The sequence below is a fragment of the Elgaria multicarinata genome, chromosome 21 (assembly GCF_023053635.1).
Source record: "Elgaria multicarinata webbii isolate HBS135686 ecotype San Diego chromosome 21, rElgMul1.1.pri, whole genome shotgun sequence".
Lineage (NCBI taxonomy): Eukaryota > Metazoa > Chordata > Lepidosauria > Squamata > Anguidae > Elgaria > Elgaria multicarinata.
Window position 1 is genome coordinate 1,012,488 of NC_086191.1, and position 26,003 is coordinate 1,038,490.

At 50.8% G+C, this 26,003-nt stretch overlaps 1 protein-coding gene across 1 annotated transcript in view; it reads right to left on the bottom strand.

The window, feature by feature from the left end:
* Positions 1 to 8,982: 8,982 nt before the first annotated feature.
* The window catches only part of IQGAP3 (IQ motif containing GTPase activating protein 3), a 49,595-nt gene continuing 32,574 nt past the window's right edge, over positions 8,983 to 26,003 (bottom strand). The window contains exons 27-37 of the mRNA XM_063145911.1: positions 25,725 to 25,809; positions 24,640 to 24,872; positions 23,783 to 23,915; positions 22,367 to 22,469; positions 20,900 to 21,053; positions 15,514 to 15,601; positions 14,433 to 14,651; positions 13,820 to 13,986; positions 12,894 to 12,986; positions 10,811 to 10,919; positions 8,983 to 9,125 (exon numbers count right to left, since the gene is read on the bottom strand). Coding sequence (XP_063001981.1) covers positions 9,012 to 9,125; positions 10,811 to 10,919; positions 12,894 to 12,986; positions 13,820 to 13,986; positions 14,433 to 14,651; positions 15,514 to 15,601; positions 20,900 to 21,053; positions 22,367 to 22,469; positions 23,783 to 23,915; positions 24,640 to 24,872; positions 25,725 to 25,809 — 1,498 coding nt within the window. The 3' untranslated portion in view covers positions 8,983 to 9,011. The remainder of the gene's footprint in view (positions 9,126 to 10,810; positions 10,920 to 12,893; positions 12,987 to 13,819; positions 13,987 to 14,432; positions 14,652 to 15,513; positions 15,602 to 20,899; positions 21,054 to 22,366; positions 22,470 to 23,782; positions 23,916 to 24,639; positions 24,873 to 25,724; positions 25,810 to 26,003) is intronic.

Consider the following 26,003-nt stretch of genomic DNA (forward strand, 5'->3'; position numbering starts at 1 on the left):
TCCTTCGTGGCTGGTCCTCCAGGGAGGAGATGCAGTTAGACAACAACTACAGCATATTATTAACGCATCTCTCAGGGAGGGGAGCTTTCCATCTTGTTTAAACGAGGCAGTGGTACGGCCGCTTCTAAAAAAAGCCCTCCCTGGACCCCCCTGGACCTTAATAACTACAGACCAGTATTGAATCTTCCATTTTGGGACAAGGTGATTGAGAGGGCAGTTGCCTTCCAACTCCAAGCAGTTTTGGATGATACAGATTTTCTAGACCCATTTCAAACCAGCTTCAGGGCAGAGTATGGAGTTGAGACTGCTATGGTCGCCTTAGTGGATGATCTACGCCTGAGTATTGACAGGAGGAGTGTGTTCCTGCTGGTACTTCTGGATCTCTCAGCGACTTTTGATACCATTGACCATGGTGTCCTTCTGCAACGCCTGGGAATTGGGGGCACCGTGCTCCAGTGGTTCCAGTCTTACCTCTCGGGCAGGTTCCAGATGGTGATAGCTACTCCTCAAAGAAGGAGCTGTTGTGTGGCGTACCACCAGGCACCATCCTATCCCCAGTGCTGTTCAACATCTACATGAAACCACTGGGAGAGATCATCCGGAGGCACAGGGCAAGGTGTATGCTGATGACACCCAAATATATTTCTCTATGCCTTTGACAACAGCGTCAGCTAAGGATAGTGTGTCTCCTCTGAATGAATGCTTAGAGGCGGTAATGGGCTGGATGAGGAAAAACAAACTGAAGCTGAATCCAGACAAGACGGAGGGTCTTATTGTCAAAGGCCCCAACCTGGGTTTGGAGGTGTGTCAACCAGTTCTGGATGGGGCTCCACTCCCCCTGAAAGACTGTGTTCGCAGCTTGGGGGTGCTTCTGGATCCGTCGCTCCAAATGACAGCCCAGATAGATGCAACGGCCAGGAGTGCCTACTATCAGCTTCGGCTGAGACGCCAGCTGCGCTTCTTCCTAGAGTTGGAAACCTAAAGACGGCCGTGCACGCGCTAGTAACTTCGAGGCTCAACTTCTGCAATACGCTGAACATAGGACTACCTTTGTGCCTAGTCCGGAAACTTCAACTAGTGCAAAATAGTTGAGGCAGGTGGCTACTAGGAGGAGGGCTTTTTCTGCTGTGGCACCCCAGCTGTGGAACGAGCTCCCCAGAGAGGTTTGCTTGGCGCCTACATTGTTTTCCTTTTGTCGCCAGCTGAAGACCTTTTCATTTTCTCAGTATTTTAACACCTAATTTAACTTAAATTTAAACTCTGCTATTTTAATTTCATATTTTAACCTATATCAATTTCTGCTGTGCGGTTTTATCCTGGTCGTGCTTTTTATATATTGTATTTGTATTTGTGTTTTTAGATTGTTGGTTGTTTTATTATGCTCTTCATGGTTTTAATTTTTGTGAACCGCCCAGAGAGCTTCGGCTATTGGGCGGTATAGAAATGAAATGAAATAAATAAGTAAGTAAATAAATAAATAAATAAATAAAATATGGCAGCCAGGTTAGTCACCGGTATATCCAGGGGTGACCATATTGCACCAATTTTAAAATCACTTCACTGGCTGCCAATTAGTTTCTGGGCGAAGTATGAAGTGATGGTTATCAGCTTTAAAGCCCTACATGGTTTGGGTCCAGGTTACCTGTGGGATCGCCTTCTCCTGTACAATCCGCCCTGCGCACTCAGGTCCTCTGGGAAGAATTTATTCAGTCAGCGAAAACTAGGCTGACAACCATTACCCAGAGGACCTTCTCTTTTGCCGCTCCCAGACTGTGGAATGGCCTGCTGGGAGAGTCTTTTCGAATTCGAGGCTATAAAGACTGATCTCTTCTGGCAGGCCTACTAAGTCGATTTTAAGATATTTGACTGTTATTTTAATATTGTATTAGTTTTATGTTTTAATCAGTTTTATGTATTTTGTGGTATTTTTATCTAATGTTGTTCCCCACCTCAATCCAGAGGGAGAGGTGGGTAATAAATAAATAAATAAATTATTATTATTATTATTATTATTATTATTATTATTATTATTACTTTTTACAAGTAGAGGACAATTTCAGGCAACTTAAAACGAAACACCAAAACAATAACTTCAACAGATCTATTTTAATCAGCGTCTCCCTTTTGACCCATCACATCCTGATCTCCAGCCCCGTCTTCCTTGGAATTTCCATAGCAACAGCAGAAAACACACAATTGCGAGAGCAGCAACACACACGGCAGACAGTTGGCAAAACATTTGCTTCCCTGGTTTCATGTGTGCTCTCCCCACCCCCATGCGAGGAGGAGGAGGAGGAGGCTGTCTTTGCTGCCACCGCCACCACGGACAAAATATTCTTAAGATGACTGGATGTCCAGGCATTTTGCAAACGTCTGCCAGGAAGGGGGCCTGGACCATCCTAGAACATTTTCATGTTGCTTTTCCGGCAGTTTATGGAGGCTTCTGGCCTGCCTTTCATCTCCACGCAAGCCCTCCTGATGAGATTTTGGGATGCTGAAAGCAAGCTGGGCTCTAACCCTGCAGTCAAGCAGGCACATTCAAGCTGCTGTCTTTCCAGTCCGGCAGGGCTCGCAGGTGACAGGCAGAAACTAAACCAGTGAAGTCTTTTGCCTGAATGCTTGAAAACTTTCCCTGCTCAGTTTCTGACATGTCACCCAAAAGCTTGCAATGGTAACACAACTTCTTGAATGGGTTGATCAAAGCCTTCCTACATTCAGGGTTAGGTAGAACGTTATCACTGTTAGGAAGGCCGTGCAATTCCTTGAGGTTATTAAGGAAAGGGTTAGGCAAGGCTGCTTTAGTGAAAATTTAAAATACTTCATTGCCTGACTCTGCTCAGAAAACAAGGCTCGGGAGATGCACACGGCTGCGCTGCAAAGAACCCACTCATGTAAGCTGAGGAGCATCCGTGGGGAAGACCAGTGAATCTGAGTGATGGAGTAGCCAGGCTCGCTTTATGTAGCTCCCCACACAACGCTTAGGAACGGAGTCGCCTTGCTTGGACAGCTCCCAGCCAATCAGGGTTTGGGACAACCGGAAAGATGGCAGGTCTTGGCTGTCCCAGATGAGGCTTGGTTGCTGGGCCAGTAGCCAAGGGGCCACCCTACAGCTGGAGGACCCAGAACCCAAGAAAAGCCATCCACTCATACAATAGGCCTGTCAGCCACCTTGTAACCATCCCAACAAACGTCTAAGCATGATCCTCCTCTTATTGGTGCAACTCCTGGGAGAAGGGGGCTTGCCTGAGGCCCCAGAGTAAGCTTACAGCAGAGTTCTGAACTAGGGACGCCCCAGTCCGTGGCCATCTCTTTGCCACTAGGTGACACGTGTGGCTCTCTGGGCCACCTTGAAGCTTTGGCAGAGTGTCAAGGGTTGGCAAAGTAAGAACAGAGTGGTGAAACACTCTTTCCATGGGCTGGGTGTGTGTGTGTTATACAGGTCTTCCAAAAAGCACACCTTTCCATTCCAAAATGTGAACCGATTAAAACTCATACCAGCTCCAGTGTGGAAGGCTCCTTCCCGTCCATGTGGCCTGACTGGCCACCCCCCCTCCTCCTCCTCATGATTTTTGTGTACCTGACATTTCTGGTTCCGTTGGTTCCGTTCCATCCCATCCCCGGTCTGTCAGTTCATTTAAAATACTTTATTCTCACACAGACAATTATGATAAATAATGATGCAAAAAGAAAGGCGGCAACCATGGAAGAGCGGCAGCGTTGCTAAGGGGTTGCGTGGCAACTGGTGACGTGGCTCTCTTTCGTTTGGCACCAACACACCACGCCAAACCAAGCTTCCCAGGGGGCGGGGGGTGGGGCGAAAGGTGCAGAAGCCTTGTGACTGCCTCAGGCAGGCAGGAAGCAACGGAGTGATACCATCTAGTTGGTGGCTTCTAAAATGTGGGCAGAGGCGGAAATGGGGTAGAGGGCATGAAAAAAGAGGCAAAAAACATCTGGAACCGTGGTGGTGGTAGACAGCTGCCGCAGTTGGAGAAGGAGCAGGCTCCCCTGGGACTACCAGGTTTTGGAGGGGAAGGCAACTGTGATCTGTCATCCCCTTGGTCCCAGGTGGGTGTTTTTACTCAGGTGCTTCTGCTCCACTTTGCAAAGCCGGAAAAGGTGCAGGAGAGGGCGACTCAAGGGCGCAGGGTGTTGGACCACTCTCCCTGCAAAGAAAGGCAAGCACACTTGGTGGGGGGGGGTGTATTGGGGGAGAAAGACGGCCGAGGGTGGAGACATTGAGGGCGGGGGTTGTCCAATAAAGTTGCTCTGAGTCTCCTGCCAGGCAAAAGACAGCACTCCTTCCTTTAGAACATGTTCTGTGGAACTCCCTGCTACAGGATGTGGCAGTAACTAGCTTGGGTGGCTTTGAAATGGGGACTAGACCAATTCTTCTTGGAAAAGCAGAGGTCTCTGACTGCCTCTTGGCCACAACAGGAGGCTCCATGTTCAGGCTGGATGCTCAGTTGCTGCTGAGGATCCCGCCCCGGTAGCGCTGGCTGTTTCCTTCACATCTTGCTCGGGGCTTCCTGGAAGCAACTTGTTGGGCACCGTGTAAGAGAGGATGCTGCCCCGTGGGCCTTTGATGTGATCCAGCAGGGCTCCTACGTGACCTCATTGACTTGCAGGGTGGGAAGGCAGTGGCCGGAGGGGGAAAGGATTTGCAATTGGGAGAAGCCCAGCTGGAGATGCCTGGTACTAAATGCACCCGTACGTATCTGTTACAGCCCAGCTTTACTGGAAAAATGGCACTCAGAAGTGGGTATTAAAATCCTTTAACCTGGTTGCCAGGCTATGACTGGGAAGACAGCAGGGGCTCCGTCTCACCTTGGACCAACGCATGAGATGCGTTACACTTGGACAAAACAGCCCTTCCATTCAACAGCTTGCCTGTGGGAATCCACTCCCTGCCCTGAGACCTACAATAAGTGGGGCAGGACGTTTGACTCGGCAATGGTGCTGTGTGCATCTGGCCTGACAGGTGCATCCAAGACAACAGAAATAAATGGGCTCTCCAAAGTCTGCATACAGGCAGGAGCTCGTTTTTTAAAATTACGCTGCAGCAAATGAGTGAGAATCACAGAACACCTGGTTTCCTGGAGGCAGAAGTCAGCTAGGCTTAAGGGCCGGGGCCAAAGACATACATCGGTGGCTGCAATCTGCGGACTTGCATCAACTGACCCCGGAGCGGCTTCCTCCACAGCGCCAGGCAAGAGCCCTGCCCCGTGCTACGGCGTCCTCCGGTCTTGCGAGCCAGAGTGGCCAGGGACGGAGCCTGGAGCCTTTGCCTGCCAAGCAGGAGCTTGGCCACTGCGGAAGAGCCTCTCCCAACTGAGCCACCTCATCCCAAGGCAGGCAGGCGGGCCGTCAAGCAGCCTGTGTTGCCCCCAGAGCTGCCTTAGGGCTGACATGAGCTCTCTACCCAGGGGGGCTTTCCCCTACCCTGCCACTGGGGGCTTTTCCACCTGCATCCCTCCAGATATTGAGGCCCACAGCTAAGACTGATGGGGGGAGGCAGGTGCGTGACATCTGGGGGGCCACAGACCCTCCAGCCTGATTTCGCTGGGAGATGAACCTGGGGCCTTCTGCAGGTGCCCCAGCATGGATCTGAGGCTCCTCCTTGATATGAATTCACCTGGCGTCACAGGGATGAAGCCGGCTCTTCCATCGAGCTCATGGCTGCCTGGCCAGACTGGCATCTGCTTCCCCCACTCTTTCCCTTCTTCTCACCTGTAGCCCTCATAGCTGCAGAAGCCAATCCTATGGTGCAACCATGCCCAGATGCCTTGGACAGCAACTCCCATGACGTTGGCCCTGCTGGCTGAGAATGCTGGGAAGGCGTCAGGTCAGACTGCAGTGTAGCAACTGCCCTGGGACCCAGGCTTCTTCTAGAATGTGTTCATAGAATAGTAGAGTTGGAAGGGGCCTATAAGGCCATTGAGTCAACCCCACTGCTCAATGCAGGAATCTACCTTCAAGCATACCCATCTAGCCACCTCTTGAATGCCCCTAGTGTGTGAGAGCCCACAACCTCCCTAGGTAACTGGTTCCATTGTTGTACTGCTCTGTCAGGAAGTTTTTCCTGATGTCCAACCGGAATCTGGCTTCCTGTTACTTGAGCCCATTATTCCGTGTCCTGCACTCTGGGAGGATCGAGAAGAGATGCTGTCCCTCCTCTGTGTGACAACCTTTTAAGTCCTTGAAGAGTGCTATTGTGTCTCCCCTCCATCTTCTCTTCTCCAGGCTAAACATGCCCAGTTCTTTCAGTCTCTCCTCATAGGGCTTTGTTTCCAGACCCCTGATCATTCTCGTTGCCTTCCTCTGAACACGCTCCAGCTTGTCTGCATCCTTCTTGAAGTGTGGTGCCCAGAACTGGACGTAGTACTCAAGATGAGGGGGTGCCGAATAGAGGGGAACCAGTACCTTGCATGAAAAGCTATACTTCTATTAACGCAGCCCAAAATAGCATTTGCCGTTTTGCAGCCACATCTCACTTTTGAAAGCCACAACACCCACCGCCCTCTTCTCCCACCCAGTGCCCTTTGGACCACTTGCATCAGCTGCTGACTAGCTGGGGATGTGAGTGCAACCAGCAAGCAGGTCCTCTGTTCTCTGGTTCCCTGGATAATGATGCCACCTAATGGAAAGACCTTCTCTGTGTCGCCTTTTCGCTCCAATTATTTTTTAAGCCTTCCTATGCGAATAAAAGCTACTATTCTAATCAGATATTGGGGACAAATAGACCCAAATTAAAAACAACGGGATGCATTTAAACTGTGCTGATGCTTACTGTTCACAGGGAAGGGATACTGATTTATAGGGATGGCTTCCAAGTCCATAGTGACTCCAGGTGTATTGCAAACGTCCAGAGCCCTGGTGGATCAGTCCAAAAAGGTCTTGTCTAGAACCATAGAATCATAGAATAGCAGAGTTGGAAGGGGCCTACAAGGCCATTGAGTCCAACCCCCTGCTCAATGCAGGAATCCACCCTAAAGCATCCCTGACAGATGGTTGTCCAGCTGCCTCTTGAAGGCCTCTAGTGTGGGAGAGCCCACAACCTCCCTAGGTAGCTGATTCCATTGTCGTACTGCTCTAACAGGAAGTTTTTCCTGATGTCCAGCCGGAATCTGGCTTCCTTTAACTTGAGCCCGTTATTCCATGTCCTGCACTCTGGGAGGATCGAGAAGAGATCCTGGCCCTCCTCTGTGTGACAAACTTTCAAGTATTTGAAGAGTGCTATCCTGTCTCCTCTCCATCTTCTCTTCTCCAGTCTAGTCCGGCACCTGGTGCCTAAGAGTGGCCAGATGTTGCTGGGAAATGTTACACATAAGGGGTGAAGATGTGGGTTCACCCCCCGCATCCAGCTAGTCCCCAGAGGTGGAGGAACTCACCTCACTTTGCTCTCCTGGCTCTTCGCCATCAGCGGTCCTCCCTTTTCCCATTGATTTTTCTCACCCTTGTTCAAATCCATCCTACACCAGCAGCACAGCTTGTGATAATAAACTCTGCCAACGGCTCGTAAGTTCCGCAAAGTCCTTCCTTCTGCTTCGGGTTTGGTGCCGGCCACATTAAAAAAAAACCCCACCTATCCCTCAATTTGGGAACACCCAAAAATATTTCTCACCGACTTGCAGACAGAGCTGCTCCTTTCTGTGGCCCTAATCCAGCCGTGGCAACGCAGCAGCAACCCCTGCGCAGGCCCCGATTTGCTTCCGCCCGCTGGTTTTTCCTTCTCTGGGTTTTTGGCCTCTAATCCCTCTTCTTTGAAACTGTATTATACTGAATTATGACATAGAAACTAAATATAATATATTTATTTTTTAAATGCCTCGAGTACATAATATAAGAACACCAAAGTCCTCCAGCAGACAGAGATTCCACTGGCTAAACTATTTTATAAGCCAAATTTAATAAAGCTGCTGGATGAGAGGCGAATGCAGATTTTAAAGCAATAGTAATAAAAAGCATCCAGCAACATTAACTCTCCATGCAAATTTGATATATCATGACCAAACTCTTGCGGGTCGCCACATTCTGATCAATTACTTGAATTTCCAGAGATCAGGGAAGTATCCTTAATTTTCAGTATTTTACAATAGCATCTCAAGAGTCACGCATTTGACCAGCACACAGCTGAGGTAGTTTGGTACCTCTGATGTGAAGTCCATTAAAATGTCTCGTGTGCGACACCCAGGAAGGAAGAGCAGGTGGGGCAGCCCAGAACCAGGGATGAACCCGCTATCCAAAGTCACTGCTTGAGAGGGGAAGCAGCAAAGCACAATCGGAGAGAAGGCTTCGTGGCACATCGACCCCTTCAGCAAGGCATCGACCCCCTTGCCCCCCACCCCACCCCTGCAGGCTGTCCCACAGCAACCCCATTGGCACAAGAAACACTTCCAGACCAGCTGAAACCTTCCCAGAAATCCCTATGCCAGCAGCTCATGAAAGGGGTGAAGCGGAGTGACTAGCAATTGGGGGAGGCATCAGCTTGAGTGGGTGGGGTGGCCAAGGATGCTCCCCACCCCCAGCTGATAAACCCAGCCTCTGGAGCTTTAACAATTCTTCCCCTGGCAATGGGGCTTTGGAAACTGGAGTGCAGGAAAAGAGAGGGGCCTCTTTCTCAGCCAGGTGGGCAACCCCTATCGAGACTGTACTGAGGGTCCACAGGAGGAAAGACTCCACCCTACAAAAGTTCTGTGCTTAGAAAACTAGTGGATCCAAGAGAAAAGTTCTAGCTGAGCCTTCTCCCTGACATGCTAGCATTCTACATGCAAGGAGGGGGGAAGCGGATATGGAGCAGCATTCTGAGACGGTACAGCCCAGAGGCAGGCAGGCAGGCCGACCACTGCAGCCAGGAGGCCGGAGCCAGTGCTAGGAGTGGGCCGCTGTGGGTTGGTCTGGGGCTCAAGGCAGAGGCTCCACGGTCTTTTCGGCATCGTTCCACCATCTCCTCCCCAACAGCACAGCCTGAGTCCATCTGCCAACGTCCCGTTGCCGGCTGTATGTGCCGGCAGTTATTTCTTGAAAAACTTCTTGTTGAGCAGGAAGATGAGGAGGTTGACGTTGATTTTGGCCTTGTCAAACATTTTCATGACGGCCACGCCCTCGTACTGGAGCTGGAGGAGGTCCTGAGGGGATGGGAGAACACGAAGGGTCAGCTGCCGGCACACGGCTTGGCCCCTGCCCCGCCCCCTCTCCATGCACATATCAAGAAGCCTCCCTGCCAGCCAGCCAGCCAGCGCCCTCCGGCTCCCCCGCTCTTTCGGACGCTGCCACTCTTCTTCCTCTCTTGCTGCCTCGTATGCCTGGAACTTACTCCCATGGCTGGGAGGTGGCCATCCAGCCTCTTCTTAACCCCCCCCCCCCAAGAGATGGAGAACCCACAACCTCTGCAGGGAGATTGTCCCACTGTGGTATAGATCTTAACGACAGGAAGATTTTCCTTATATTTAATTGGAATCTGGGGAGCTGTAACTGATAGGGATGTGCTCCGCTTCTAATCGGACCGGAGAAGCAGTAGCGGAGCGGGGGGCTTCGCCTGCCCTTAAGGCGGAGGCGAAGAGGATTGGGGGGCCGGCGGAGCGTGGCGAAGAGGATTGAGGTGAAGGCGGATCCTTCGCCTCGATCCGGAGCTCCGCCGGAAAGGTAAGTGGGGTTTACCGGGCCCTGCCGCTGTCGCTGTCGCCCATGCGGCGACAGCAGCAGGGCCCGGTAACGTCCCCCGCCCTCCTCTCCCTTACCTGCCTCCGTCCGCGGTCCGTCAGCGTCTCCAATTGAGCCCGTGGTTCCAGCAGGAAGTCTGGGCCGCACGGGCCCAGACTTCCTGGTGGAACCGCGGGCTCAATTGAAGACGGCGACGGACCGCGGACGGAGGCAGGTAAGGCCCCCTCCCCGGGCTCTGCCGCCGTCGCCACATGGGCGGCAATGGCGGCAGGGCCCGGTAACCCCCCCGCCCTCCTCTCCCTTACCTGCCTCCGTCCGCGGTCCGTCAGCGTCTCCAATTGAGCCCGTGGTTCCACCAGGAAGTCTGGGCCGCACGCCCAGACTTCCTGGTGGAACCGCGGGCTCAATTGAAGACGGCGACGGACCACGGACGGAGGCAGGTAAGGCCCCCCTCCTCCTTACCGGGCTCTGCCGCTGTCGCCGCATGGGCGGCGATGGCGGCAGGGCCCGGTAACCCCCCCTATGGGGGGGGACCAGAGCTCCGATCCGGATCCGGAGCTCCGAGCGGAGCGGAGTGGGCACAGGCGGAGTGGGGGCGGGGCAGAGCGGGCCGATCCGAAAATGGCAGATCTTAAAGTGAAGCGGAGTGGGGGGGCCGTGCACACCCCTAGTAACTGATACCTGTTATTTCAGGTCCTAATTTCTGTGGCCACAGAAAATAGTCCTTGACCCTCTTCCCTGTGGGACCCTTTTAAGCACCTGAACGCTGCTCACACGCCTCCCCTCAGTCTCCTTTTCTCCACCCTGAACATCCCAGGCTCCTTCCCCCGGACCCTCTCCGTTGCCCTCCTCTGAGCCTGCCCTGCCCTGGCCGTGTCCTTTCCCACGAAGCCTTGCGCAGGCTGATGCTCTCTGGTCTCCCCATCCTTCTGCGGCCAGGACTAACCACTCAGCTGAACTGGAGCAGCATCCCTTGCTTACTGCTGGGGGCGGAGACCTTCCTCTCCCCTGCCTCCTCTCTTGTCTTCAGTTTTAGACCGGAAGCTCCTCTGGGCAGAGACCTGCCCTCTGGTACCAGCAACGTCGACGAGACGCCGACCCTAATGAGAGCAACCATGAAGCCTCTGCCAGAGCCCTGCACGCCCCTCACCTGGAAGTGGAGCTGAAACTTCTCCATATCGACTCCCATGAACTTCGCCTTAACCTGGAACTTGCCAGCTTCCCCGTACGGAGCAATTTCAAAGACGACATTTCTGAGTCTGGGGGGAAAGGGTGGAAATTTGAAAACCATATCAGGGAACAAGTGCAACTGGGGTGGGAATACTTCTCAGCCCTGTGAGGCAGTGCGGGACAGTGGTTAGCATATTCAGCTGAGACGCGTTGGCCAATTGTGCTCTACCTCACAAGTTTGTTGGACATAGTTCATGCCACCTAGCGCTCTCCAGGGCTTTTATTTCAGCAGAGGGGAAGGGAAGTAAAGGGGCGGCCCATCAAGAACACACCTGGCCATTCCAGGGCTGTCTGGATGTGTTTTGGGGGAGGGGCTTGGTGGGATGAAGCAAAGATGTCAGACAGAAGCTGGGGGCTCACATGACTGGACCCTCCTCTTTACAAAAGCTCCTGCCTATCTCTCCTCTCTCATCTCACACTATCGCCCCGCTCGTGCTCTCCGCTCCTCTGATGCCATGCTTCTCGCCTGCCCTAGGACCTCCACTTCCCTTACTCGGCTTCGTCCTTTTTCTTCTGCTGCCCCTTACGCCTGGAACGCTCTTCCAGAACACTTGAGAACTACAAACTCAATCACTGCTTTTAAAACTCAGCTAAAAACTTTTCTTTTCCCTATAGCCTTCAAATATTGAGTTTGTTCTGACTCTATACTGTTAGCTTCTCCCTACCCGGTGCCTGTTTAAACTTCCCTGTGCCTGTTTGCATTCTCCTTCCCTCTTTATTGTTTACTACAACTTATTAGATTGTAAGCCTATGTGGCAGGGTCTTGCTATTTACTGTGTTATCTGTACAGCACCATGTACATTGATGGTGCTATATAAATAAATAATAATAATAATAATAATAATAATAAAAGGTAGACTAGATCAGAACCCTGCTTCTCCCTGACAAGCTAGATTTCTACATGCATGGTGTTTCTTTTCATATGGAGGAGCATTCAGTCATGTGAGCCCCGTGTAACATTTGAAGTCTGAAATGTTACAACCCCGACAAGGGTTGATCTCTTCTGTGAGGAGGACAAGGCCCGCCTTTTCATGGGACGGAACGAACGTAGTGTATCTGGACTGTCATCCTGCTTCAGAGCTGGATCAAAACTGACAAACTGGGCACTGGCAGGCAGCTGCCATTGGCATGGGTGCCTGCCTGCCTGCCCGCCCCCTCCCCCGCCTCCCATACTAGGTGGGCGGTTCTGTGTGCTGCCATTTCAATTTCTTACCCTCCCTGACAAACAGTCGTTCTAGGCGCCTTGTGGGACTACGGTGGGGGGCATTTTTATGACCCACCTGGAGCGACACGACAACAGGGGCATCGTGGAAAGGTGCTGCAGTGGCTCCCATTTGCCTGTCATCACCAAGCCAGCCGGCCCGCCTGAATAGCCAGGAAACAGCTGCATGCGCCACCCACCCACTTATGCAGGCCGTGCAGCGCGGGAGGCGTTTGCTCCTGTCACAATTTGGGAGTGGGGAAAGGGAAGCATTTCCCAGCGAGGAACAGGGCAGAGGGCCTCAGGCCAAGCCACTCCGCTTGACCCCTAGCCCAGCATTGTCGGCACTGACTGGCAGCAGCAGCGGCTCTCCACTGTCTCTGGCAGGATTCAAGAGGCAGCTGGGCAGCCATCTGCCAGGGATGCTTTCAGGTGGATTCCTGCATTGAGCAGGGGGTTGGACTGGATGGCCTCAGAGGCCCCTTCCAGCTCTACTGTTCTAGGATTCCTTCCTAGCTCTACCAGGGGATGCTGCCAGGGATCGAACCCGGGACGTTCTGCATGCAAAGCAGGGGCTCTTCGGCCACTGAGCTACATCCGTGACCTTGCAAGAGCTCACAGCTTTGACCTGACACTTCGCACATGAATGGGCCCCACCGGCAAGCTGGTTTTGAGAACTGAGTCTCAGGTGAGATGCTGCAAACAGGACCAGAGCTACAAAAACCAGCTGCTGCTTGAGAGAAAACTTGCAACGTCAACCAGAAGCAGCGACCTGGAGAAGAAGGGAGCGGTTTTGACTTACTGGCTGACGGGGAGGTCTTCGATCTCCAGCAAAACGCCCTTCTCAAAGAGACGGGCCGCCGTGTAATGCAAAGTTGCCTGTTTCTTGCTGGGCCTGGAAGGAAGAAGGACAAAAAACAGCGTTTGCAGATAGGAGCTCTTTTAAAAAGCCAAGCTCTCTTCCGTCCTCTCTCTGGAATACGCCCGGGATTACTAGGAAAGGGAAGATTGAAAATAGGAAGGGGCCACTTGCATAACGCTGTTTCGGTGCCCACTTGGAAAACTGTGTACAATTCTGGTCACTGCATCTCAAAAAGGATGCCCCAAAGTGAGAAACGGTGCAGCAAAAGACAACCACAATGATCAAGGGGCTGGGAGGAAGGGTGGCAATATTTGGGGGGTGGGGTTCTTCAGGGGGAAAAGGGTGATCAAAGGAAGGGGGCAGAGATTTATGAAATTATGTACACGGTGGAGAGAAGTTCTCTTTCTCCCTCGCTCCTAACATTAGAGCTCAGATTGGCCAGTGTCATGGATTCAACGGAGTCAGTTTGAAGTATTGCTTCACGCAGCACATAATTAACTTGCTGCTACAGTGTAGTGACTTCGATGGCTTGACAAGGGGATTAGACAAAGGAAGAGAGGCCTGTTTATTCACCATGGCTATAGGAGTAGAACCTCCATGCACAGAAGCAGTCTAGCACTGAAACCCATTTGCCAGGGTGCAGTCAGAATTTTTTAATTTTTTTATTGCATTTCTATACCGCCCAATAGCCAAAGCTCTCTGGGCAGTTTACAAAATTATGACAATTCAAAATATAAAACAACAGTATAAATAAGGAGCGCCCCGGCCCATGCAAAAGACACGCCCTCCCTGCTCCACAGCTTTGCCTTGTTCCTGGCCCAGGAAGCACCATGGCAAGAACGGCCGGCGAGGGCCTTGCAACGTACTTGTTTCGGGCAGCCAGGTTGTCCAGGCACGTCTGGATGTACTGGTTGTAGTAGTCGACCTGCTCCTCGTGGAACAGCCTCTTGGCGCTGAGGCCGTGCAAGGCCTGGTGCAGCCTCGCCAGCTCCCCCTTGCGATGCTGCCGGTGCTGCCGCTGATGGCGGATGTCCTGGGGACGGGACGGGCGGGAGAGCTCAGTGCACGGAAATGGCCGCGCACGTGCGAGAGAGGGCGTGAAAGGGTCAGCGGGGAGGGGGAGGTTCCACCCCTGGCAAGACACCCCCAGCAGGATATCTCCGACGGAGGGTGGCCCTCCAGAAGAAGGCTGCCCATTCCTGGCCCCCGGCTGGACGCCCCCCCCCCCCGCCCATTTCCTGGCCCCACATTGTGAAGCTGCCTCGCTGCCCCTCCTCACTTATCAATCGCTAGACCTTCAGGCTTCTGGTTTTGTTTTTTAAAACGTTTTTTATCTGTTTCTTGGATGTCTTGTTATTTTATTGCTGTGTTTAAAATGTAGGGCAAGGTTCTGCTAGATAGATTTTGCCCATTCCCTCTGCCTCTGCCCTCCAGTTTTGTCCTGGGCGGCACCAAGGGAACAGCCGCTGCCCCACTCACCTTGGCCATCTCATTGATGACGTCCTGATACTGGTCAGCCGAGTCGACCAAGCCCAGGCTCTCGAGACGCCGCAGGTTCTTGATGATTTTCCTCTTCTTCTCCTCTAAAGAAAGGTGCCCGTCGGTGGCGGCGGCCAGGGAGCGGTTGTACCTCACCTTGTCTGGGACCTGGGCGCTGCAGAAGGCCCTTCTCTTCATGAGGCAGTGGTGGAAGGTTTCCTGGAGAAGAGAGAGTCAGGGTCACACCTCCCTCGCTTTATCAAGGGGAAATACCCCACAGAGAACAGGGTGGGGGCGTGGGGCTCACATGTTCCACTTGCAATTGCGCGGCACAGTGGATTCTGTTCGTTCCAAAGCTGCTGTGAGGGCTAGCCGTTCTTATAGACTGCCCTTCACTTAGAGAGGCAGCCTGGTTTCTAAAGACCAAATGGTCTCATGAGAATTCAGATAGCTTGGTGTGAACAAGGAAAATATACTTGAAAAAGAGTCCCTTTTCATTTGCATTCAAGGTATTTTATCTATTTATTTATCACTGTTTTATCCTGCCCTTCCTCCAAAGAGTTCAGGAAAGCATGTGTGTCCCCCTCCCCTCCCCCAATTGTATCTTCACAGTATCCCTGCGAGGTAGATCATAGAATCATAGAATTGTACAGTTGAAAGGGGCCTATAAGACCATCAAGTCCAACCCCCTGCTCAGTGTAGGAAGCATCCCTGACAGATGGTTGTCCAGCTGCCTACTGAGGGCCTCCGGTGTGGGAGAGCCCACAACCTCCCTAGGTCACTGGTTCCACTGTCGTACTGCTCGAACAGTCAGGGTGTCTGTTCCTGATGTCCAGCTGGAATCTGGCTTCCTGTAACTTGAGCCCGTTATTCTGTGTCCTGCACTCTGGGAGGATCGAGAAGAGATCCTGGCCCTCCTCTGTGTGACAACCTTTTAAGTATTTGAAGAGTGCTATCATGTTTCTCCTCAACCAGGCTGATGGATAAGGCCAACACATTTCGACAACTTCCGGCATCTTTTGGCTGCGCCTGCCATTTTGCTGCAAAAGACACGGATGACTTTGGTGCAAAATTTACCCACCTGGTCGTCTGATGCTTTTGTCTGCAGTATCTCCACAAGGGAATCTCCAGGCTGGGACTGGATCACATCCACTAGCATCTGCTTGGTACTTTGAAAAAAAAACAAGATAGTGGCCCAGGTTCAGTGTCGGCAGAGCAAAGACCGTTTCACTCCCTGCGGCTTCCCTGATCATCCTCAGGCCTTTCTCATAACCTCTAAATGGGTCTCAGGGATTCAACTCGGATCCCGATTCAGCACTTTGGAAAACAGCCAGGCTCTGCTCAGACCACTTTGGATGCCGTCTACAAGGACCAAACTGAAGAAGACATTTGGAAATCCAAGGCTTTGTGCCTCCCCTCGACGATCATGGAAAACAAAATACAAAGCCTGTCATGTTTTTTCCATTGATCAGAAGTAGATGAAATTTGCAGGCATAGTGGCGCCTGAGGAGGGAATTACACCTGCCAACTTTCAGAAAAATAGGCACAGTGTTTTTTATGCTACGGACCTTTATATTACGAGGATTATTTTTTAAAAAAGCAAATGGTATCATTTCTTGGCAGAAGTAGATCACACTTGCAGGGATAATTGTCTCTTCTAAGTGGATCAAGCCTGCCAAGTTTCAGATGAATAGGGGCGTGGATGGTTGTGCAAGAGCAGGCTCTGCATTTTGAGGATCTCCAAGAAAGGATGGGCTTGTGCCCCTATATCTTCCAAAAACGGCACGCAGCATAGAGGTGGCCCTAAGGAAGAGCTCTGCAAAGGGGCTTATGGGGAAAGGGAGCCTTCAGCTTTGGGGGTGGGGTGAGCGGCCATTTATTTATTTATTTATTACATTTATATCCCACCTTTTTTCCTCCAAGGAACCCAAGGCGGTGTAAATAATCCTCCTCCTCCTCTCCATGCAGGGCTCATACTCCACATTCAGGTCTATTTATTTATTTTTTATTTATTACATTTTTATACCGCCCAATAGCCGAAGCTCTCTGGGCGGTTCACAAAAATTATTTTAGGGACTTTAAGGTACTTTCAGATCAAAAAAAGGGACCTCATAAAAACTATGGAAACAACAAAAAAGTCACTCAAAAGAATGTTTTTTTAAAAACAAAAAAGACAAAAACAAAACCCTACCACTAAGCCAGCTAAGGTCAAACCAAAAAACTTAAAAAAACAAAACAAAAAAACCCCTCTTTTCACTGCATATTAACTCTTTAAGTTCAATGTTTAGCTTGTCTTTTAACTTTAACGTTCATTGATTATTTTAGCCATATTAAATGACCAAAAATAAGGTTTTTTGAATAATTTATGTAATTTTTTATGATTTTCAGTATAATTTTTTAGGCAAGTTGCAGCAATTCAGGTCCAGTGTCTTTAAATATTGGTAAGTTTCAACCTTTTGTCCTGGGTACAACGTTAAACTGCCTCTTCAGGGCCCTTCGCCCTTGTTAACGTTTTTATTATTATTATTATTATTATTATTATTATTATTATTATTATTATTATTATTTTGCCCTGGAGCCTTTCCTCTTTGGTTGGCGTCTCTTCCGTTTCTTGTGGTAGCTTATTATTATTATTATTATTATTATTATTATTATTATTATTAATTTATATAGCACCATCAGTGTACATGGTGCTGTACAGAGTAAAACAGTAAATAGCAAGGCCCTGGCGCATAGGCTTACAATCTAATAAAATCATAGTAAAACAATAAGGAGGGGAAGAGAATGCAAAAAGGCACAGGGTAGGGTAAGCAGGCACAAGGTAGGGAAAAACTAACAGTATAAAGTCCGCACAACATCAAGTTTTAAAAGCTTTAGGAAAAAGAAAAGTTTTTAGTTGAGATTTAAAAGCTGCGATTGAACTTGTAGTTCTCAAATGTTCTGGAAGAGCGTTCCAGGCGTAAGGGGCAGCAGAAGAAAATGGACGAAGCCGAGCAAGGGAAGTAGAGGCCCTTGGGCAGGCGAGAAACATGGCATCAGAGGAGCGAAGAGCACGAGCGGGGCAATAGTGTGAGATGAGAGAGGAGAGATAGGAAGGAGCTAGACCGTGAAAAGCTTTGAAGGTTAACAGGAGAAGTTTATATTGGATTCTGAAGTGAATTGGAAGCCAATGAAGAGATTTCAGAAGCGGAGTAACATGGTCAGAGCGGCGAGCCAAGAAGATGATCTTTGCGGCAGAGTGGTGAACAGAAACCAACGGACTGATGTGAGAAGAAGGAAGACCAGAGAGAAGAAGGTTGCAGTAGTCCAACCGTGAAATAACCAGCGCATGAACAAGCGTCTTGGCAGAAGAGACAGACAAAAATGATCGAATCCTGGCAATATTATACAGGAAAAATCGACAAGATTTAGCTACTGCCTCAATATGAGGAATAAAGGAGAGCGAGGAGTCGAATATAAAGCCAAGGCTACGAGCTTCCTTGACCGGAGTAAGCGTAACATCATTGACAGTAAGAGAGAATGAGAGATGAGGAGAAGGTTTAGGAGGAAAAACTGTAATCTTTCTTCTTCCTTGTGGTTCTCCCTTATTTATTTATTTAGGCATTTTTATGCCGCCATTCAGCCAAAAAAGGCCCTCACGGCGGCTTACAAAAGTATTTCTTGACAGTCCCTGCCCACAGGCTTACAATCTAAAAGACACGACACAAAAGGAAAGGGGATTGGGAGGGAGGAGGAAGGGGGAAAGCAAAGCAAATTCAGGCACCACATTCTTAGTCCCTTGGCCACTCCTTGTGTTTTTTTTTCCATCCCAAGACTATTGAAGGGCTACGATAGTTTTGTTTTGTTATAGGTGCTTGGAGAAGACACGAAAAAAATTAGGCCAAAAGTTTAACTTTGTTAAACGGGGGAAGCGCCGTCCTAGTACAGACGGGTTGCGACAAAATGATTTACTTGGACATCAAATCAGGACATGGGCAAAAATTACAAGTGTCACCGAAGTGTTACGTATTGTTTGTGACTCTAAAATAAATGTTACCAAAGGTTTTGAAAAAATTAGTCAACATGTTGCCACAAGAAATATTAAAAAAACTGTGAAATAAAACGTCGTACCGGGACGAAAGGTTGGAACTTACCAATTTTTAAAGACATTGGGCCTGAATTGCTGCAACTTGCCTAAAAATTATACTGAAAATCATAAAAAAATTACATAAATTATATTAAAAAATCCATATACCCATTTTTAGGGACCTAGGATTTTAAAAAAGGGAGTTTTAGGGACTTTAGGGACCAAGTATGAGCCCTGCTCCATGTTATCCTCACGACAACAACCCTGTGAGGTGGGGTAGGCTGAGAGTCTATGACTGGCCCAAAGTCACCCAGTGGGTTTTCATGGCCGAGTGGGGACTAGAACCTGGATCTCCCGGCTCCAACACTTTAGCCTCTACACCACACATTAGCTTCTCTTCCCCATCCCCATGGTGTTCTAGGCAATTTGTATGAAAATGGCAGACATCATATAGGTGTCTCCAAGCAAGAAACCTGTGAATTTTTAGAAGAATAGGTGCAGGGGCTAGGGAGCTATGGTGATCAAAAACTAGTTTAAGACTTTTTTTCATAGTGAACCCTGGTGGCCCTGCAAAGATTCCAGCTGGACATCAGGAAAAACTTCCTGACTGTTAGAGCAGTACGACAATGGAATCAGTTGCCTGGTGAGGTTGTGGTCTCTCCCACACTAGAGGCCTTCAAGAGGCAGCTGGACAACCATCTGTCAGAGATGCTTTAGGGTGGATTCCTGCATTGAGCAGGGGGTTGGACTCCATGGCCTTGTAGGCCCCTTCCAACTCTGCTACTCTATGATTCTATGGACCTCTCCAGGTCCCATCCTTGCCCTCACACAAACAGCAGTGATTGGGGCCCCTGGTAAAATATGTGCTGGGACTGGGAGGGGGGCCTGTCATTCGCTCAACCCCACTGTAAAGAAACGAAAGCAAAAGACGCTATTTGCGGAGACATGTCGTCTGCCTTTTCAAAGTCCAACTGCCAGTGAAACCTCATGCAGGGTCCAGATTAGGCTCTGGTTCCCTCAAGAGGAAGTCAGCTTTGCCTCAGAAAGCAGCAGAAACGGTCCCCAAGGGCCCAATTCTGCTCTGCCGTGGGCTGAATCTGCTGTAGTGCTGGTTAGTTGTTTTATCCTGCTAGCTGGAGAGCGTGCCAAAAGTTCACACCACAGCAGCTGAGCAGCTGTTTTTCATGCAGCAGATCCAAGAGAAGGTCTCTCTGCCTGGGCTGTTCCCCATCAGATAGACAAGGCTGGGCTAGAGGGACTACTGGGGCGGCTCTGGCATCAGGGCAGCATCATAGGTGCATGGTAAAGAGTGGGGTGGGGTGGGGAGAGGGAGAGGGAGAGAGAGAAAGGCTTCTTTGGGTGAAGTGATGCGTCCGTTAAGAAAACCATGACCTTCGCCGTAAGATTTTGGCTGCCACCCTGTATACACTTGCTGGGGAGTAACCGTGGTTGAACACAGGGGAATTTACTTCCAAGGAAGCACGCTGAGGATTGGGGCAGGAATGCAATTCTTCAGTTATCAAGGTTTGCACAACTGTGGCAAGAAGAGGCACGACCTCGGATCGCAGCCATAGATTCATTGTTGGGTGAACAGAAACAGCCCGGCTTCCCTCGGGATGCAACTCCCCCAGTGGCCAGGCCGGCTTGGCGTGATGGGAGTTGCAGTCCAGCACATTTAGAGGGCACCAGGTTGGGGAAGGCATCACGCAGAGTTGGCTGGGGGGGAAATGACACCCCTTCGTCATGGACCCAATCCAGGGGCCCACCCAGTCCAACCCAGCCTGCCTGCTCTGCCCGGCTTCCCAATGTCATTTAACTGGAGATGCTGCCATGGATGACACCTGTGATCTTGTACAGGCCAGGCGTGCACTTTCCCACCAAGCTTTCTCCTAAATGATGATAGAATTCATGGCCATCATGGCTTTAGAAAATGAGCGGGAGTATGTTAACAGGCCCAGTGATGATTCTGACGCCCAAATGGGATCTCTGTGATCCAATGCAGCCGCCTGCCACTGCACCGGAGACGCTGGGGCAAAGGAATGAGGGGGGGGGCATCTCCCTCAAGGCCTTCCTGAAATCCTCCTGGGGCAACTGGCCAGCCTGCGCTGCCGGGCCGGGCTGGACGGAGTTGTGATCTGGTTCAGCAAGGCAACTCTTTGCTGGGCGTTTGAGCCAGTTAGAAACGGGTTGGTGCCGTTCTCTGCCCTGCGGCTCCTTCTCTGGTATCTTTTAGTATTCAAAAGGCTGCAGAGACCCATGTGGGGGAGGTCAGAGGGCTGCTCTGCCATGTGGGGGAGGTCAGTGGGCCGCTCTGCCATGTGGGGGAGGTCAGAGGGCCGCTCTGCCATGTGGGGGAGGTCAGAGGGCCGCTCTGCCGCTTCCGAGCCAGCCAGCCACCCACCTCAGCCACAAGCTTTTCGTGTCCTTCCCCCCATCATCAACGTCTTCCTCGGCCACGTCGAATTTGCTGCTCAGGGTGAGAGAGACCTCCATCTTGGCCAGCTGAGGCAGAGTCTGCTCCCAATTGCCATTTGCGCCACGTGCCTCGCCTTCGCCTGTAAAAAGGCAGAAATCAAAGGTGGATAGGAGAGTTGAGAAAGAGCAAAACCAGAGTCTGTAGGCGAGAGACCTGCAGGCCGGAGCCACACGCAACGCTTCCCCCCCCCCCCCCCGCATCAGGTGTAGGAACCGTTCCCGTGTGCCCTGACATTTGCCACGTTTCTTCCTGTGTCACTGGCAGGAAACCAGGGTATGAGAGCGAAGAGGACTCCGCCTGGGAGTGCTGCTTTTGGTGGACTCACAAGCCCAATCCCTTCACGTCTTTACCGTCCCCTTCCCTGAAAAGGTGTTCAAAGCAGCATTCACGGTCTTCCTTTTTTTATCCTGCCAAGCACCTTCACCATTTTTACTGCATCACATGTGGCTTTGTTCAGGATCCACAGGGCTTGGCGGTGGCCATGTTCCTCCTTCAAGCCTTCTCCAGAGAAAATGCTAGCCAAAGGCCTTGATGGGGCTCCTCTTGTCTAGAGAGCCCCAGCAGAGAAGGAACCCCGGCTTCTTGGGGCCATGAGCCCTTCTGGTATCCACAACATCCCCCAAAAGAAGGGGAAAAAGCACGTTTCCTTCTCCACTCTAGGAGAGCTAATGCCTGTGTTCCTCTTTCCCCTCTCCCTCAGTGAGAGTGCCGTACTGGAGCAGTCTTCCCCAGCCTGGTGACCTTCAGAGATGTCGGACTACAACTCCCACAATCCCACAGTCAACAGAGCCTAGCTGGCTGTGGGATTAGTTGCAGTCCAATGCATCTGGAGGGCTCCAGGCTGGGGAAGGCAGCTCTAGCCTCTGGCCTGGTAGAAGTGCAACATCCTTGTGCCACGCTGCGACTTTTAGCTAAAGAGAGAAAGGAGGCGTGTCTCCTATACCTGGTAACCGAATGTCATCATGGATGGGCTGTGTGTGAAAGCTTCAGTAGTAGGCTGATTGACACACACAAAAAGCCACTACTGAATCTACACACAGGAGATACTGGCATGGAAGTTCTTGCAAATTCCCTAAATGTTCAGCCACCAGTTACTGCTGTATTTCTGCTAATTTGGGCATGCTACATTTTTAAATGGGTCCCGAGTTTCAGAAAAAGCCCTGAATGACATTCTTATGTCATTGTCTATGGCTAGAAAGTGTGCACTTGTTTGATAGAAAATGACCTTGAAGAAGCTTCATATTAGGAATTGGGCCTATTTACAACACTACGATCACGCTACAGAACTCCTGTCTCTGAGCAGCAGCGTCACTGTTCACAGCACCAGTCATTGGCAACAGACACGGTACTGAACTGGGCTCGTTGCCAGCTTGAAATGTGCACTGCGCTTACCTATTAAGGAGTGGGCGGTGGGCAACTCTCCAAGGTCCTCCAAAAGTCCGTGTAAAGGGTCTCGAGGATCAGGAGCCACAGAGCGCTGGTGCTCCAGGAGCAGCTAGCACATTGCCAGAGACAGGGCGGGAGGGAGAAGGCCAACACATAAATGCTTATTTGAATCAATATTTTTAGGTCACTTCCCTACCAAAAACACCTTCAAAGCGACATACAGAACAAGATCTGAGTAAAATACTAGCTTTAGGGGCAGAGAGAGCCCAGCGGCAGAGGGGGGGCCTTGCTTGGCTTGCATGAGGCGCACCCAGGTCCATCCCTGGCAGCAGCCCCAGGCTGGGCAGCAAAACCTTCTGCCTGGACCCCTGGAGAGCCACGGCTGCCAATCAGCTGACCAGGTGGGCCAAAGCTCTGACTCAGTTTAAGCCACAGCTTATCCTATACAGAGATACAGAGAAAGACAAAAACAGGGTGACAAAAACAACGAACAGACGCCAGAGCAACAGCAGCATCGTTTCAAAACAGCAAAGCAGGAGAAAACGATCTAAACCAAACAAAGTAAGTGACACCGGAACATCTGTAATCTGGGAGACAGGAGGACGGGGGGCCGTTCCAGCACCCAGCGCCCCTGTCTTAAGTCTCCGCCAGTCGCACCCACTGCCAGAGGCTGGACATAGATGCTGATCTCAATGGGCAGCTCGACGTGGCAGAAGCCGGTCCTTTAAATAAAGGCAGGGCTCAGTTCTTTGGGCCCAAAAGGGCTCTAGACATTTCTAATCCAAACGGCTGTCCATCCCCACGCCTCCGTTCCACATGCTGCTGCTTTTTTTAAACTGTCCGGAGATTCAAAAGCATTTTGTGAAATGGCACAGAGATCCGATGTTTAAAGTCAACAGGGCGCACAATCTGGGTTTTCCATAAAGCCACGGGATGGTGCAGGCTGGCTGAGCTTCTGTCCACGCTTTGCTTACTGTGACATACAAACCAGGAACTCTAGCTCAGCTTTAACTTGACAAGCCGGAGAAAAATTCCAGTTTGCTGTTGGGTTATTTCCCTGGCTTGTAAGCAGAAAGAGGACACTAGTTATTGGACAGATTAAAAATGTAAGAAATAAATAAAATGACAACCCAGAGTTACTGGTTTTCATGTCACAGTAAAAAAACCAAAGACTGAAGGTATGTAGCTTGTTTACCCATTGCTGCGGTTGCAACAACGGAAATTTTAAGAGATGTAGAGAAACATTTCAGAGTTTGTCTACATCAATGAGGACTGGAAACTTTAAAAAATAATAACAGTGAAGGAGTTCCCAAGTTCCCAAGGTGATAGATTTTGCCCACACACACAGTTGGCTATCTTGTACCACAAACACACACCTGATGTAAGCCAGACCTTTGACCAGCCACAAGTTCACATTCTCACCTTGTGTGTGTTAAGTAGCTCTCCAACTGTTATGTAGACCACTGGTTTGGTGATGGCCACCATTTCGGAATACTTGTCCACGTTAAACCTGTCCTCTGGCTCAGGCACAGAACAGGCCGCACTGATGAATTTTCTAGAAGGACCAGAGCAAAAGAAACAGTGAACCCACCCCCAAAACAGCCTTTACTTATAAGCTGACTTTTTACTAGCCTTTATAAGCCATTATTGACTTACCATAGAGGTAGGAGGACTTCAGGCTTGTGGGAATTTTTTATTATTATTATTATTATTATTATTATTATTATTATTATTATTATTATTATTATTTAACTAACATCAGCCAAATGGTTGAAGCTGTATGAGCCACACTCCGGGATGCCTTAACAAATGCCAGTCAAATTCACATGTGACTTACGACAGATCAGGAATTCCAACAGAAAACTCCACACCTGCCCAGCAGAGCTACCCAGAGATTTGGGGTGTTCCCAGATGAGGCTTTTATCATGAAATTGCCCTGCCTCATACAAAGAGTTTTAGGGAGGATCCAGGCAACATCTCGGCCCACTTGTAACCTTCTAGTTTCTCCACAGCTTCTTCCATCTCCCCCCACAAAAGAAAATCCATTAAGGAGGACCAGATAGAATGTCTTTTGACTGACATCACCGGAGCCCTCAATCCGGGAGCCCCCTTACTCAAAGGCACGCAGCCCTGCTTCTCGGACCCCATCACAGTGAGGTTTGGATTTGCGTCCAGGGGTGGGTGGGAGAGAGAGAGACCGGATGGAAAGGCGGCCCAGGGGTGGTGGCTAGACAAGATGGCTTACAGCCCCCCCCCCCTCTGCCCTTTTTTGGACCAACCTGAACGTACGGTGCGTTTCCTCCAGGTACTGGTTTACCACCCTCAAGTGGGCATTTTCCCCTTCGAACAGCTGGTTGGCAGCAGCATGCTGCAGGATCTTGGCAATGGAGCCCAGGTTGCGCCGGTGGTCCGGGTGCAGCGCCACCCCGGCGGAGAGGTCCACAATGTCAAAGCCGTCTGGAGCCACGACAGCCGGGTTCATGAAACGGTAGTAGAGGAGGTTCCCCACGATCTAGGGCGAGAACAGCTGAAGAGAACTCCGGGCCGGCTGGGAAAGAGCTGCCTTTGCCGTCCGTCAGCAGAGAGAGGGAGCCCTTCCCAGCGTGGCCACTGGAGAACAGACTAGAAGCCTTTGGCACGCAAAGTCTGAGAATTCAGTGACAAACACACACTCTTTCTGGAGTTTGTGCATCCCAAAAGATCCTCACTCATTTTGGTTCACCAGGCACACACACACACACACACACCGTCCCCCAGCCAGTAGCCCACATCAAGAGAGCAGCCTCAAGGCCTTCTCCTCCTAGCCTGGACAACCATCCATTCAAGAGGCAGCTGGACAACCATCTGTCAGGGATGCTTTAAGGTGGATTCCTGCATTGAGCAGGGGGTTGGACTCGATGGCCTTAGAGGCCCCTTCCAACTCTACGATTCTATGAAGGCATTGATAACACGGAGAGGGGAGAGGCCATTTTGAAGTCGTTTGATCCTCAGCACCGTTGACGAGCCTCCAACAGCCTCCACGTCTCCTTGTTCTTCTTATTCCTTGGGTGCAGGGGTGGACAACACATGGATGTTCTGGCCTACATCTCCCATCATCCCTCACCACTGGTTCTGCTGGCCACGGCTGATGGGCATTGTAGGCCAAAAATCCTGGGGGGCCACCAGTTGCCCACATCTGCATGAGCCACAAGCCATCATAACAATCTATACAAGGCTTGGCTCCAACCCTGCTGCAGAGAGCCTGAGGACCAGAGGAACACAAAATGGCTGCCAGGCAGAGGCCGTTTTAGGCCAGCTTGCTGCAGTCCAGTTCCCAACCCGCGGACTCAGCCACCCCCCCCCCCCCAATGAGGCTGACACACACCTTGTCGATCTCCTCCTCGGCAGCGTTTGGAAACTTCTCGGTTAAGGACACCTTCAAGACTTTGGCAATGTAGCGCATCCCATAACTAGGGAAGAAGCCAGAGGGTGGTGGGAGTTAGCACACTGGAACGTCAAGGGCAGCGTGCGAGCCAAGGGGGGCCATTCGAAGGCCTATGGCGGGGGGCTCTTTCGGCCCAAGGGCCATTCCAGAGTCGCTCTTGAGGGCCACATTCTGGGGGGTGGGGAGGGGCCAAAGGCAAAGTGGGAGGGGCGCAAAATG